At 52.8% G+C, this 16,214-nt stretch overlaps 1 protein-coding gene across 1 annotated transcript in view; it reads left to right on the top strand.

The window, feature by feature from the left end:
- The first annotated feature begins 670 nt into the window (after positions 1-670).
- LOC140386485 (potassium-transporting ATPase alpha chain 1) overlaps positions 671-16,214 on the top strand; it is a 92,005-nt gene continuing 76,461 nt past the window's right edge. Inside the window, exons 1-4 of the mRNA XM_072468874.1 lie at positions 671-861; positions 13,019-13,132; positions 13,380-13,439; positions 15,396-15,599. Coding sequence (XP_072324975.1) covers positions 850-861; positions 13,019-13,132; positions 13,380-13,439; positions 15,396-15,599 — 390 coding nt within the window. The 5' untranslated portion in view covers positions 671-849. The remainder of the gene's footprint in view (positions 862-13,018; positions 13,133-13,379; positions 13,440-15,395; positions 15,600-16,214) is intronic.

The following is a 16,214-nucleotide window of genomic DNA, read 5'->3' as shown; positions in this document are numbered from 1 at the left end:
TCTGTTATTCGATACATAAACCACCATGAACCCCTTGATTAGATTCCAGTCTGTAACTCACTCCCGGGTATCTGTTATTCTATATATGAACCACCACGAACCCCTCGATTAGATTCCAGTCTGTAACTCACTCCCGGGTATCTGTTATTCTATATATAAACCTCCCTGAACCCCTCGATTAGATTCCAGTCTGTAACTCACTCCCGGGTATCTGTTATTCTCACTCCAAACCTCTCGATTAGATTCCAGTCTGTAACTCACTCCCGGGTATCTGTTATTCTATATATAAACCACCCTGAACGCCTCGATTAGATTCCAGTCTGTAACTCACTCCCGGGTATCTGTTATTCTTTTTTTAAACCACATCGAACCCCTCTGTTAGATTCCAGTGTGTAATGCCCAAGTGTTTTTTATCTGTGAATGTACGTAATGTTGGGAGTTTTAATTCTGACCTTCTGCGCTGAAGGTGAAGGTGGTTGTGTAGGAGCGGCCTGTGCACAGTTGATGGTGATAAGTGATATCTCTGATTGGCATCGGTCTATGAATCTGACGTCGATGCCTGTCAGCTCCTATGTCCAGCCTCTTTCCTTGTGAATATCTGTACTCGAAGGTGTTGGGGGCGTGGGCAGTTTATAAAAGGTAGACCGGCATTGAGGGGCTGATTGTGAGGCGCTGCCCCAACTAAGGCACATCTCCTGTGTGTTCATCCACCTCCCCCTGCGCCCCCCACTCCTTAAGACCCATCGCCTCACCTCCCACCCGTCTCTGAATTTCCCGCCAGTCTCTGTCTGCCAAGCGGAGTCGCTCGTTCCATTTGTGGTCTGTGGGAGCACCACAAGCAGAAGCAACATGGTCAAGTCGGTAAGTGCCTGCTGGCGTGCCTCGAAAGATATTGGTTCAACCAGAGCAGGCTGAGGATTCTGTGGCTGCCCCGGCACAGGCACCAGGAACCCCAGCCCGTTTGGTCCAGAGAATGAGGAACCTCAGCTTCGTGGCTAGATTGCAGACGCTGGAACTGTCGTTCTCCAAGCAGTGAAGGTCATGAGGAGATTTTAATAGAGTTTTTGTTAAACTTATTCGTTCTTGGCATGGGGGCCGCCACTGACTAGGCCAACATTTATCGGCCCATCCCTAATTGCCCCCTGGGAACGTGGTGCTGAGCTGCCTTCCTGAACCGCTGCAGTGCCATGTGGCGTAGATAAAGCCACAGTGTGGTTTGGGAGGGAAGTCCCGGAATTTGACCCAGTGACAGTGAATTGACGGGCGATGTATTTCCAATTCTGGATGGTTAGTGACTTGGAGGGGAACCTCAAGCTGGTTGGGTTGCCAGGTATCTGCTGCTCTTGTCCTTCTAGATGGTAGTGGCCGTGGGTTTGGCAGGTGGTGCCTCAGGTACCTTGGGGACACAAGGAGAATCTATTTCACATGGCGAGTGGTTGGGATCAGGAATACGCTGCCTGAGAGTGTGTGGGGGAAGCAGATTCAATCAGGCTTTCAAAAGGAAACCGGGTCGTTATCTGAACAGGGAGATTGTGCAGCGTATTGGGGACACTCTCCGTCAGGGGCACTGTTTAAAGAAGGAGTCTCTCCGTCAGGGGCACTGTTTAAAGAGGGAGTCTCTCTGTCAGGGACCCTGTTTAAAGAGGGAGTCTCTCCATCAGGGACCCTGTTTAAAGAGGGAGTCTCTCTGTCAGGGACCCTGTTTAAAGAGGAGTCTCTCCGTCAGGGACCCTGTTTAAAGAGGGAGTCTCTCCGTCAGGGACACTGTTTAAAGAGGGAGTCTCTCCGTCAGGGACCCTGTTTAAAGAGGGAGTCTCTCCGTCAGGGACACTGTTTAAAGAGGGAGTCTCTCTGTCAGGGACCCTGTTTAAAGAGGGAGTCTCTCCGTCAGGGACCCTGTTTATAGAGGGAGTCTCTCCGTCAGGGACCCTGTTTAAAGAGGGAGTCTCTCCGTCAGGGACCCTGTTTAAAGAGGGAGTCTCTCCGTCAGGGACACTGTTTAAAGAGGGAGTCTCTCTGTCAGGGACCCTGTTTAAAGAGGGAGTCTCTCCGTCAGGGACCCTGTTTATAGAGGGAGTCTCTCCGTCAGGGACCCTGTTGAAAGAGGGAGTCTCTCCATCAGGGACCCTGTTTAAAGAGGGAGTCACTCTGTCAGGGACCCTGTTTAAAGAGGGAGTCTCTCCGTCAGGGGCCCTGTTTAAAGAGGGAGTCTCTCCGTCAGGGACCCTGTTTAAAGAGGGAGTCTCTCCGTCAGGGACCTTGTTTAAAGAGGGAGTCTCTCCGTCAGGGACACTGTTTAAAGAGGGAGTCTCTCTGTCAGGGATGCTGTTTAAAGAGGGAGTTTCTCTGTCAGGGACACTGTTTAAAGAGGGAGTCTCTCCATCAGGGACCCTGTTTAAAGAGGGAGTCACTCTGTCAGGGACCCTGTTTAAAGAGGGAGTCTCTCCGTCAGGGTCCCTGTTTAAAGAGGGAGTCTCTCCGTCAGGGACCCTGTTTAAAGAGGGAGTCTCTCCGTCAGGGACACTGTTTAATGAGGGAGTCTCTCAGTCAGGGACCCTGTTTAAAGAGGAGTCTCTCCGTCAGGGACCCTGTTTAAAGAGGGAGTCTCTCCGTCAGGGACCCTGTTTAAAGAGGGAGTCTCTCCGTCAGGGACCCTGTTTAAAGAGGGAGTCTCTCCGTCAGGGACCCTGTTTATAGAGGGAGTCTCTCCGTCAGGGACCCTGTTGAAAGAGGGAGTCTCTCCATCAGGGACCCTGTTTAAAGAGGGAGTCACTCTGTCAGGGACCCTGTTTAAAGAGGGAGTCTCTCCGTCAGGGGCCCTGTTTAAAGAGGGAGTCTCTCCGTCAGGGACCCTGTTTAAAGAGGGAGTCTCTCCGTCAGGGACCTTGTTTAAAGAGGGAGTCTCTCCGTCAGGGACACTGTTTAAAGAGGGAGTCTCTCCGTCAGGGACACTGTTTAAAGAGGGAGTCTCTCCGTCAGGGACACTGTTTAAAGAGGGAGTCTCTCTGTCAGGGATGCTGTTTAAAGAGGGAGTTTCTCTGTCAGGGACACTGTTTAAAGAGGGAGTCTCTCCATCAGGGACCCTGTTTAAAGAGGGAGTCTCTCCGTCAGGGACCTTGTTTAAAGAGGGAGTCTCTCTGTCAGGGATGCTGTTTAAAGAGGGAGTTTCTCTGTCAGGGACACTGTTTAAAGAGGGAGTCTCTCCATCAGGGACCCTGTTTAAAGAGGGAGTCACTCTGTCAGGGACCCTGTTTAAAGAGGGAGTCTCTCCGTCAGGGTCCCTGTTTAAAGAGGGAGTCTCTCCGTCAGGGACACTGTTTAAAGAGGGAGTCTCTCCATCAGGGACCCTGTTTAAAGAGGGAGTCTCTCCGTCAGGGACACTGTTTAAAGAGGGAGTCTCTCCGTCAGGGACCCTGTTTAAAGAGGGAGTCTCTCTGTCAGGGACCCTGTTTAAAGAGGGAGTCTCTCCGTCAGGGACCCTGTTTAAAGAGGGAGTCTCTCCGTCAGGGACCCTGTTTAAAGAGGGAGTCTCTCCGTCAGGGACCCTGTTTAAAGAGGGAGTCTCTCCGTCAGGGACACTGTTTAAAGAGGGAGTCTCTCCATCAGGAACCCTGTTTAAAGAGGGAGTCTCTCTGTCAGGGACCCTGTTTAAAGAGGGAGTCTCTCTGTCAGGGACGCTGTTTAAAGAGGGAGTCTCTCTGTCAGGGACCCTGTTTAAAGAGGGAGTCTCTCTGTCAGGGACCCTGTTTAAAGAGGGAGTCTCTCTGTCAGGGACCCTGTTTAAAGAGGGAGTCTCTCTGTCAGGGATGCTGTTTAAAGAGGGAGTCTCTCTGTCAGGGATGCTGTTTAAAGAGGAAGTCTCTCTGTCAGGGACCCTGTTTAAAGAGGGAGATGTCTGTCAGGGACCCTGTTTAAAGAGGGAGTCTCTCTGTCAGGGATGCTGTTTAAAGAGGGAGTCTCTCTGTCAGGGGTGCTGTTTAAAGAGGAAGTCTCTCCGTCAGGGACCGTGTTTAAAAAGGGAGTCTCTCCATAAGGGACACTTTGTTGATGCCAGTCAGTGCATAGTTTCTGTTTCCTGCTTTCCAGTCAGTTGTGAGGAGCACTGAGTGTGTTAATGTTCTGGATCGCTCACCAGATCTCAGTGCAATCAGCAGAGATTGAGTTAGATCAGGGAGTGAGGTGGTGCCAGCTGCAGCATGATCGAGCCTGCAAGGCTCACACTCAAGGTCACTCACGGAGTGCTCCTAACCCAGAGAGCTTCTGCAAGTGGTGAACATAGGAATTAAGAAATTTGTGCTGTCTCGACAAGATGGCATAATGGTTAGCACTGCTGACTTGTCACGGTGGCACAGTGGTTAGCACTGCTGACTTGTCACAGTGGCATAGTGGTTAGCACTGCTGTCTCGGCACGGTGGCACATTGGTTAGCACTGCTTTCTCGGCACGGTGGCATAGTGGTTAGAATCGGTGTCTCGGCACGGTGGCATAGTGGTTAGCACTGCTGTCTCGGCACGGTGGCATAGTGGTTAGCACTGCTGTCTCAGCACAGTGCCATAGTGGTTAGCACTGCTGTCTCAGCACAGTGCCATAGTGGTTAGCACTGCTGTCTTGGCACAGTGGCATAGTGGTGAGCACTGCTGTCTCGGCACGGTGGCATAGTGGTTAGAATCGGTGTCTCGGCACGGTGGCATAGTGGTTAGCACTGCTGTCTCGGCACGGTGGCATAGTGGTTAGCACTGCTGTCTTGGCACAGTGCCATAGTGGTTAGCACTGCTGTCTCAGCACAGTGCCATAGTGGTTAGCACTGCTGTCTCAGCACAGTGGCATAGTGGTTAGCACTGCTGTCTTGGCACAGTGGCATAGTGGTGAGCACTGCTGTCTCGGCACGGTGGCATAGTGGTTAGCACTGCTGTCTCAGCACAGTGCCATAGTGGTTAGCACTGCTGTCTCGGCACGGTGGCATAGTGGTTAGCACTGCTGTCTCAGCACAGTGCCATAGTGGTTAGCACTGCTGTCTCAGCACAGTGCCATAGTGGTTAGCACTGCTGTCTTGGCACAGTGGCATAGTGGTGAGCACTGCTGTCTCGGCACGGTGGCATAGTGGTTAGAATCGGTGTCTCGGCACGGTGGCATAGTGGTTAGCACTGCTGTCTCGGCACGGTGGCATAGTGGTTAGAATCGGTGTCTCGGCACGGTGGCATATTGGTTAGCACTGCTGTCTTGGCACAGTGCCATAGTGGTTAGCACTGCTGTCTCAGCACAGTGCCATAGTGGTTAGCACTTCTGTCTCAGCACAGTGGCATAGTGGTTAGCACTGCTGTCTTGGCACAGTGGCATAGTGGTGAGCACTGCTGTCTCGGCACGGTGGCATAGTGGTTAGCACTGCTGTCTCAGCACAGTGCCATAGTGGTTAGCACTGCTGTCTTGGCACAGTGGCATAGTGGTGAGCACTGCTGTCTCGGCACGGTGGCATAGTGGTGAGCACTGCTGTCTCAGCACAGTGCCATAGTGGTTAGCACTGCTGTCTCAGCACAGTGGCATAGTGGTTAGCACTGCTGTCTTGGCACAGTGGCATAGTGGTGAGCACTGCTGTCTCAGCACAGTGGCATAGTGGTTAGCACTGCTGTCTTGGCACAGTGGCATAGTGGTGAGCACTGCTGTCTCGGCACGGTGGCATAGTGGTGAGCACTGCTGTCTCAGCACAGTGCCATAGTGGTTAGCACTGCTGTCTCAGCACAGTGGCATAGTGGTTAGCACTGCTGTCTTGGCACAGTGGCATAGTGGTGAGCACTGCTGTCTCAGCACAGTGGCATAGTGGTTAGCACTGCTGTCTTGGCACAGTGGCATAGTGGTTAGCACTGCTGTCTCGGCACGGTGGCATAGTGGTTAGCACTGCTGTCTCAGCACAGTGCCATAGTGGTTAGCACTGCTGTCTCAGCACAGCGGCATAGTGGTTAGCACTGCTGTCTCGGCACGGTGGCATAGTGGTTAGCACTGCTGTCTTGGCACAGTGGCATAGTGGTTAGCACTGCTGTCTTGGCACGGTGCCATAGTGGTTAGCACTGCTGTCTTGGCACAGTGGCATAGTGGTTAGCACTGCTGTCTTGGCACAGTGGCATAGTGGTTAGCACTGCTGTCTCAGCACAGTGGCATAGTGGTTAGAATCGGTGTCTCGGCACGGTGCCATAGTGGTTAGCACTGCTGTCTTGGCACAGTGGCATAGTGGTTAGCACTGCTGTCTTGGCACGGTGCCATAGTGGTTAGCACTGCTGTCTTGGCACAGTGGCATAGTGGTTAGCACTGCTGTCTTGGCACAGTGGCATAGTGGTTAGCACTGCTGACTCGGCACAGTGGCATAGTGGTTAGCATCGGTGTCTCGGCACGGTGCCATAGTGGTTAGCACTGTTGTCTTGGCACAGTGCCATAGTGGTTAGCACTGCTGTCTCGGCACGGTGGCATAGTGGTTAGCACTGCTGTCTCAGCACAGTGCCATAGTGGTTAGCACTGCTGTCTCGGCACGGTGCCATAGTGGTTAGCACTGCTGTCTCAGCACAGTGCCATAGTGGTTAGCACTGCTGTCTTGGCACAGTGCCATAGTGGTTAGCACTGCTGTCTCGGCACGGTGGCATAGTGGTTAGCACTGCTGTCTCAGCACAGTGCCATAGTGGTTAGCACTGCTGTCTCAGCACAGTGGCATAGTGGTTAGCACTGCTGTCTCGGCACAGTGCCATAGTGGTGAGCACTGCTGTCTCGGCACGGTGGCATAGTGGTTAGCACTGCTGCCTCAGCACAGTGCCATAGTGGTGAGCACTGCTGTCTCGGCACGGTGGCACAGTGGTTAGCACTGCTGCCTCGGCACGGTGGCACAGTGGTTAGCAATGCTGTCTCGGCACGGTGGCACAGTGGTTAGCACTGCTGTCTCGGCACGGTGGCATAGTGGTTAGCACTGCTGCCTCAGCACAGTGCCATAGTGGTGAGCACTGCTGTCTCGGCACGGTGGCATAGTGGTTAGCACTGCTGCCTCAGCACAGTGCCATAGTGGTGAGCACTGCTGTCTCGGCACGGTGGCATAGTGGTTAGCACTGCTGCCTCAGCACGGTGGCACAGTGATTAACACTGCTGACTCGGCACGGTGGCATAGTGGTTAGCACTGCTGTCTCGGTACGGTGGCACATTGGTTAGCACTGCTTTCTTGGCACGGTGGCATAGTGGTTAGCACTACTGTCTCAGCACAGTGGCACAGTGGTTAGCACTGCTGTCTCGGCACGGTGGCATAGTGGTTAGCACTACTGTCTTGGCACAGTGGCATAGTGGTTAGCACTACTGTCTCGGCACGGTGGCACAGTGGTGAGCACTGCTGACTCGCCACGGTGGCATAGTAGTTAGCACTGCTGTCTCAGCACATGGCATAGTGGTTAGCACTGCTGTCTCGGCACGGTGTCATAGTAGTTAGCACTGCTGTCTCAGCACATGGCATACTGGTTAGTGCTGCTGTCTCACAATGCCGAGGACACCGGTTTGATTCTGGCTTTGGGTAACTGTCTATGTGGAGTTTACACGTTCTCCCCGTGTGTCTTCCGAGTGCTCCAGTTTCTTTCGCAGTCCAAAGATATGTAGGCTAGGTCGATTGGCCATGCTAAATGGCCCCTAGAACAGATATTTGTTTTTCCAGGCTGTTGGTTGAGGGACAGGTATTGGCCCCAGGAAACCGGGGAGAACTAGTCCCAACCCTCCTCCCTGCTCAGGAGGCAATGGGATCATTTACACCTACCCGAAAGGGCAGACAGGACCATTGGTTTAATATGTCATACACCAGTGCAGCACACACTCTCGGACAGTGCAACACACCCTCAGTACTGACCCTCTGACAGTGCAGCACTCCCTCAGTACTGACCCTCTGACAGTGCAGCACTCCCTCAGCACTGACCCTCTGACAGTGCAGCACCCCCTCAGTACTGACCCTCTGACAGTGCAGCACTCCCTCAGCACTGACCCTCTGACAGTGCAGCACTCCCTCAGTACTGACCCTCTGACAGTGCAGCACTCCCTCAGCACTGACCCTCTGACAGTGCAGCACTCCCTCAGTACTGACCCTCTGACAGTGCAGCACTCCCTCAGTACTGACTCTCGGACAGTGCAGCACACCCTCAGTACTGACTCTCTGACAGTGCAGCACACCCTCAGTACTGACCCTCTGACAGTGCAGCACTCCCTCAGTACTGACCCTCTGACAGTGCAGCACTCCCTCAGCACTGACCCTCTGACAGTGCAGCACTCCCTCAGTGCTGACCCTCTGACAGTGCAGCACTCCCTCAGTACTGACCCTCTGACAGTGCAGCCCTCCCTCAGTACTGACCCTCCGACAGTGCAGCGCTCCCTCAGTACTGACCCTCTGACAGTGCAGCACTCCCTCAGTACTGACCCTCTGACAGTGCAGCACTCCCTCAGTACTGACCCTCTGACAGTGCAGCACTCCCTCAGCACTGACCCTCTGACAGTGCAGCGCTCCCTCAGTACTGACCCTCTGACAGTGCAGCACACCCTCAGTACTGACCCTCTGACAGTGCAGCACTCCCTCAGTACTGACCCTCTGACAGTGCAGCACTCCCTCAGCACTGACCCTCTGACAGTGCAGCACTCCCTCAGTGCTGACCCTCTGACAGTGCAGCACTCCCTCAGTACTGACCCTCTGACAGTGCAGCCCTCCCTCAGTACTGACCCTCCGACAGTGCAGCGCTCCCTCAGTACTGACCCTCTGACAGTGCAGCATTCCCTCAGTACTGACTCTCTGACAGTGCAGCACTCCTTCAGTACTGACCCTCTGACAGTGCAGCACTCCTTCAGTACTGACCCTCTGACAGTGCAGCACTCCCTCAGTACTGACTCTTGGACAGTGCAGCACTCCCTCAGTACTGACCCTCTGACAGTGCAGCACTCCCTCAGTACTGACACTTTTACAGTGCATAGAACATAGAACGATACAGCGCAGTACAGGCCCTTCGGCCCACGATGTTGCAACGGCATGGGAAGTCAAAAAAACAAAAGCCATCTAACCTACACTATGCCATTATCATCCATATGCTTATCCAATAAACTTTTAAATGCCCTCAATGTTGGCGAGTTCACTACTGTTGCAGGTAGGGCATTCCACGGCCTCACCACTCTTTGCGTAAAGAACCTACCTCTGACCTCTGTCCTATATCTATTGCCCCTCAGTTTAAGGCTATGTCCCCTCGTGCTAGCCATTTCCATCCGCGGGAGAAGGCTCTCACTGTCCACCCTATCTAACCCCCTGATCATTCTATTAAGTCTCCTCTTAACCTTCTTCTCTCTAACGAAAACAACCTCAAGTCCATCAGCCTTTCCTCATAAGATTTTCCCTCCATACCAGGCAACATCCTGGTAAATCTCCTCTGCACCCGCTCCAAAGCTTCCACGTCCTTCCTATAATGAGGTGACCAGAACTGTACGCAATACTCCAAATGCGGCCGTACCAGAGTTTTGTACAGCTGCAACATGACCTCATGACTCCGGAACTCAATCCCTCTACCAATAAAGGCCAACACTCCATAGGCCTTCTTCACAACCCTATCAACCTGGGTGGCAACTTTCAGGGATCTATGTACATGGACACCTAGATCCCTCTGCTCATCCACGCTTCCAAGAACTTTACCATTAGCCAAATATTCCGCATTCCTGTTATTCCTTCCAAAGTGAGTCACCTCACACATTAAACTCCATTTGCCACCTCTCAGCCCAGCTCTGCAGCTTATCTATGTCCCTCTGTAACCTGCAACATCCTTCCGCACTGTCGACAACACCACCGACATTAGTGTCGTCTGCAAATTGACTCACCCACCCTTCTGCGCCCTCCTCTAGGCCATTTATAAAAATGACAAACAGCAACAGCCCCAGAACAGATCCTTGTGGTACGCCACTTGTAACTGAACTCCATTCTGAACATTTCCCATCAACCACCACCCTCTGTCTTCTTTCAGCTAGGCAATTTCTGATCCACATCTCTAAATCACCCTCAATCCCCAGCCTCCGTATTTTCTGCAATAGCCTACCGTGGGGAACCTTATCAAACGCTTTACTGAAATCCATATACACCACATCAACTGCTCTACCCTCGTCTACCTGTTCAGTCACCTTCTCAAAGAACTCAATAAGGTTTGTGAGGCATGACCTACCCTTCACAAAGCCATGCTGACTATCCCTGATCATATTATTCCTATCTAGATGATTATAAATCTTGTCTCTTATAATCCCCTCCAAGACTTTACCCACTACAGACGTGAGGCTCACCGGTCTATAGTTGCCGGGGTTGTCTTTGCTCCCCTTTTTGAACAAAGGGACCACATTTGCTATCCTCCAGTCCTCTGGCACTATTCCTGTAGCCAATGATGACATAAAAATCAAAGCCAAAGGTCCAGCAATCTCTTCCCTGGCCTCCCAGAGAATCCTAGGATAAATCCCATCAGGCCCCGGGGCCTTATCTATTTTCAGCCTGTCCAGAATTGCCAATACCTCTTCCCTATGTACCTCAATGCCATCGATTCTAATAGCCTGGGTCTCAGCATTCTCCTCCACAACATTCTCTTTTTCCTGAGTGAATACTGACGAAAAATATTCATTTAGTATCTCGCCTATCTCTTCAGACTCCACACACAACTTCCCATCCCTGTCCTTGACTTGCCCTACTCTTACCCTAGTCATTCTTTTATTCCTGACATACCTATAGAAAGCTTTTGGGTTTTCCTTGATCCTACCTGCCAAATACTTCTCATGTCCCCTCCTTGCTCGTCTTAGCTCTCTCTTTAGATCCTTCCTCGCTACCTTGAAACTACCAAGTGCCCCAACTGAAACTTCACACCTCATCTTCACAGCACTCCCTCAGTACTGACCCTCTAACACTGCAGCACTCCCTCAGTACTGACTCTCTGACAGTGCAGCACTCGCTCAGTACTGACCCTCCGACAGTGCAGCAATCCCTCAGTACTGACCCTCTGACAGTGCAGCAAACCTTCAGTACTGACCCTCTGACAGTGCAGCACTCCCTCAGTACTGACCCTCTGACAGTGCAGCACTCGCTCAGTACTGACCCTCTGACAGTGCAGCACTCCCTCAGTACTGACCCTCTGACAATGCAGCTCTCCCTCAGTACTGACCCTCTGACAGTGCAGTACGCCCTCAGTACTGACCCTCTGACACTGCAGCACTCCCTCAGTACTGACCCTCTGACAGTGCAGCTCTCCCTCAGTACTGACCCTTCGACAGGATAATACTCCCTCAGTACTGACTCTCTGACAGGGCATCACTCCCTCAGTTCTGACCCTCTGACAGTGCAGCGCTCCCTCAGTACTTACACTCTGACAGTGCAGCACTCCCTCAGTACTGACCCTCCGACGGGGCAGCACTCCCTCAGTACTGACCCTCTGACAGTGCAGCACTCGCTCTGTACTGACCCTCTGACAGTGCAGCACTCCCTCAGTACTGACCCTCTGACAGTGCAGCTCTCCCTCAGTACTGACCCTTCTACAGTGCAGTACGCCCTCAGTACTGACCCTCTGACAGTGCAGCACTCGCTCAGTACTGACCCTCTGACAGTGCAGCACTCGCTCAGTACTGACCCTCTGACAGGCAGCACTCCCTCATTACTGACCCTCTGACAGTGCAGCACTCGCTCTGTACTGACCCTCTGACAGTGCAGCACTCCCTCAGTACTGACCCTCTGACAGTGCAGCTCTCCCTCAGTACTGACCCTTCTACAGTGCAGTACGCCCTCAGTACTGACCCTCTGACAGTGCAGCACTCGCTCAGTACTGACCCTCTGACAGTGCAGCACTCGCTCAGTACTGACCCTCTGACAGTGCAGCTCTCCCTCAGTACTGACCCTTCTACAGTGCCGTACGCCCTCAGTACTGACCCTGACAGTGCAGCTCTCCATTCAGTACTGACCCTTCTACAGTGCAGTGCTCCCTCAGCATTGACCCTCCGACAGCGCGGCTCCCCCTCAGTGCTAACCCTCCGACAGGATAATACTCCCTCAGTACTGACCCTCTGACAGGGCATCACTCCCTCAGTTCTGACCCTCTGACAGTGCAGCACTCCCTCAGTACTGACCCTCTGACCGGGCAGCACTCCCTCAGTACGGACCCTCTGACAGTTCAACACATCATCAGTACTGACCCTCCAACAGTGCAGTACCCCCTCAGTACTGACTCTCTGACACTGCAGCCCTCCCTCAGTTCTGGCGATGGAAATGTGTGTCTGCATCACGTTGAATCAGCTGTGAGAGGAGAGAGAAAGAAAGGGAGAGCCAATGGCCCTGAGCTGCTGCCTTGTGAGAGTCAACATCTGCACCTAGCCCCAGAACAACAATGATGGGCGGGCAGAAAGATTAAAAAAAATATTCCCAGCTTCTCCCGAGTTTCAATGAACAAATCTCCTCAAGTTTAATCAGTGTTGGTTCAGGGGAGTGCACCATTTAGAAAATGAGAATAAATTTCTCAGGTGCATGGTTTCCTGTATGCCATCTACAAGATGCACTGCAGTAACTCACCATGTCTCCTTAGGTAGCACCTTCCAAACCCACGACCATGACCATCTAGAAAAACAAGGGCAGCAGATACCTGGGAACCTCACCACTTGGAGGTTGCCCTCCTAGTCATGCATTGTTATAACCCCGGTGGAGACTACAGGATAGGAACAATCAGGTTCCCGTGCTCTCTGGGGAATATGAACTTCCCTGGTAATGGGGCGGGGCTTCCCCTTAACAGGTGTTGCCCCTCCAGTACAAAAACCCCGACTTGGGAGGGAAGGAGGCCGTCCGGGCAGCGGTAGTATTTGATTATGATTTGTAATAAATCCCTTTGTGCTCTAAACTACTCATTAGGCGTGGCTGCCTGGGGCAGTGGCCAGGGAGATGCAGTGGTCAGGGGGATTGGATTCCCATTCCCAGGGACAGTGGGCTGCAAGAGGGATTGGAAAGGTGACTCACGCCCTTTCCCTTTCAGGAGAAGCTCGAGATGTACCACATGGAGGGAAAGGCCGGCGCAGGCGGGGACATGAAGAAGAAGAAAATGAAGAAGAAAGATAAGTTGGAGAGCATGAAGAAGGAGGTGGACATTGTGAGTAAAGCGGAGGGAGACCATCTACTGCCGACCCATCATCTACCCGTATTCCTCAATCGGCCACATACCCGCCATCTCCACATATCCCTCAATCCTCCACCTCCACGCCACCATCCCGTAGCCCTCAATCCCCCACCTCACCAGATTTTCTCCATATCCCTCAAACCTCACCTACCCATCTTCTCCAATTATTCCTCAAACCCAATACTCTCCTTCACTCATGACTCTTGCTCTTCTTCCACAGGATGATCACGAGATCAGCATTGAAGAGCTGGAAGAGAAATATGACACCAGCATAGAGCAAGTAAGTAAGGCACTGGGGTATTAACCCTCACTGGGGTACTGGTTCCACACACACTGGCTCTCACTGGGGTACGGGTTCCACACACACTGACTCTCACTGGGGTACGGGTTCCACACACACTGACTCTCACTGGGGTATGGGTTCCACACACACTGACTCTCACTGGGGTACGGGTTCCACACACACTGACTCGCACTGGGGTACGGGTTCCACACACTGACTCTCGCTGGGGTACGGGTTCCACACACTGACTCTCACTGGGGTATGGGTTCCACACACTGACTCTCACTGGGGTACGGGTTCCACACACACTGACTCTCACTGAGGTACAGGTTCCACACACACTGACTCTCACTGGGGTACAGGTTCCACACACACTGACTCTCACTGGGGTACGGGTTCCACACACACTGACTCTCACTGGGGTACGGGTTCCACACACACTGACTCTCACTGGGGTATGTGTTCCACACACTGACTCTCACTGGGATATGGGTTCCTCACACTGACTCTCACTGGGTACGGGTCCCACACATACTGACTCTCACTGGAATACGGGTTCCACACACACTGACTCTCACTGGGGTATGGGTTCCACACACACTGACTCTCACTGGGGTATGGGTTCCACACACACTGACTCTCACTGGGGTATGGATTCCACACACACTGACTCTCACTGGGATACGGGTTCCACACACACTGACTCTCACTGGGGTATGGGTTCCACACACACTGACTCTCACTGGGGTATGGGTTCCACACACACTGACTCTCACTGGGGTATGGATTCCACACACACTGACTCTCACTGGGAAATGGGTTCCACACACACTGACTCTCACTGAGGTATGGGTTCCACACACACTGACTCTCACTGGGGTATGGATTCCACACACACTGACTCTCACTGGGAAATGGGTTCCACACACACTGACTCTCTCTGGGGTACGGGTTCCACACACACTGACTCTCGCTGGGGTACGGGTTCCACACACACTGACTCTCACTGGGGAACGGGTTCCACACACACTGACTCTCTCTGGGGTACGGGTTCCACACATACTGACTCTCACTGGGAAATGGGTTCCACACACACTGACTCTCACTGGGGTAGGGGTTCCACACACACTGACTCTCACTGGGGTAGGGGTTCCACACACACTGACTCTCACTGGGAAATGGGTTCCACACACACTGACTCTCACTGGGAAATGGGTTCCACACACACTGACTCTCACTGGGGTATGGGTTCCACACACACTGACTCTCACTGGGAAATGGGTTCCACACACACTGATTCTCACTGGGAAATGGGTTCCACACAGACTGACTCTCACTGGGGTACGGGTTCCACACACACTGACTCTCACTGGGGTACGGGTTCCACACACACTGACTCTCACTGGGGTACGGGTTCCACACACACTGACTCTCACTGGGGTCTGGGTTCCACACACACTGACTCTCACTGGGGTACGGGTTCCACACACACTGACTCTCACTGCGGTACAGGTTCCACACACACTGACTCTCACTGGGGTACGGGTTCCACACACACTGACTCTCACTGGGGTCTGGGTTCCACACACACTGACTCTCACTGGGGTACGGGTTCCACACACATTGACTCTCACTGCGGTACAGGTTCCACACACACTGACTCTCACTGGAGTACGGGTTCCACACACACTGACTCTCACTGGGGTATGGGTTCCACACACACTGACTCTCACTGGGGTACGGGTTCCACACACACTGACTCTCACTGGGGTACGGATCCCACACACACTGACTCTCACTGGGGTCTGGGTTCCACACACACTGACTCTCACTGGGAAATGGGTTCCACACACACTGACCAGTTGGATACCGCATTCCTGCTGGGGCTCCTCAAATGTCTGATGTGTTGCTGATTTGTGCTGATCTTTCTCTGTGTACAATCAATGTCTCCAGGGTCTGAGCAATGCCAAGGCACAGGAGGTTCTGCTTCAAGATGGACTCAATGAGCTGAAGCCCCCCAAGGGGACCCCGGAATACGTGAAATTTGCCCGTCAGTTGGCGGGGGGTCTTCAGTGTTTGATGTGGGTCGCTTCTGTTATCTGTTTCATCGCTTTCGGCATCGAGACAGGGCGTGGAAACCTGGCTGGTTACGATGATGTGAGTGTCTGTGGGTGGTACTAAGGGAAGGGAAAGATGAGAAGATGGGTAGGTGAGGAAAGAGGAATATAGGGAGCAGCTGGTAGGTGGAGATTGAGGGATTCAGGGAGAAGGTGGATAAGTGGGGATTGAGGGACACAGGGAGAAGGTGGATAAGTGGGGATTGAGGGACACAGGGAGAAGGTGGATAAGTGGGGATTGAGGGATACGAGGAGAAGGTGGGTAGGTGGGGATTGAGGGACACAGGGAGAAAGTGGGTAAGTGGGGATTGAGGGATATGGGGAGATGGTGGGTAGATGGGTATTGAAGGAGACGGGGAGAAGGTGGGCATGTGAGGTTTGAGGAATATGGGGAGAAGGTAGGAATTGAGGAATACGGGGGCAGGTGGGTACGTGTGGGGTTGAGGGATACGGGGAGAAGGTGGGTAGGTGGGGTTGAGGGATATGGGGTGAAGGTGGCGATTGAGGGAAATAGGGAGAACGTGGTGATTGAGGGATATGGGGGAAGGTGGGTAGGTGGGGATTGAGGGAAACGTAGAGAAGGTGTGAATGTCTGAATTAAGGAGTAAGGGGAGAAGGTGGGTTGGTGGGGATTGAGGGATACATGGACAACATA

The sequence above is a fragment of the Scyliorhinus torazame genome, chromosome 12, assembly GCF_047496885.1.
Source record: "Scyliorhinus torazame isolate Kashiwa2021f chromosome 12, sScyTor2.1, whole genome shotgun sequence".
NCBI classification, from domain to species: domain Eukaryota; kingdom Metazoa; phylum Chordata; class Chondrichthyes; order Carcharhiniformes; family Scyliorhinidae; genus Scyliorhinus; species Scyliorhinus torazame.
This window is presented reverse-complemented; position numbering and strand designations above follow the sequence as displayed.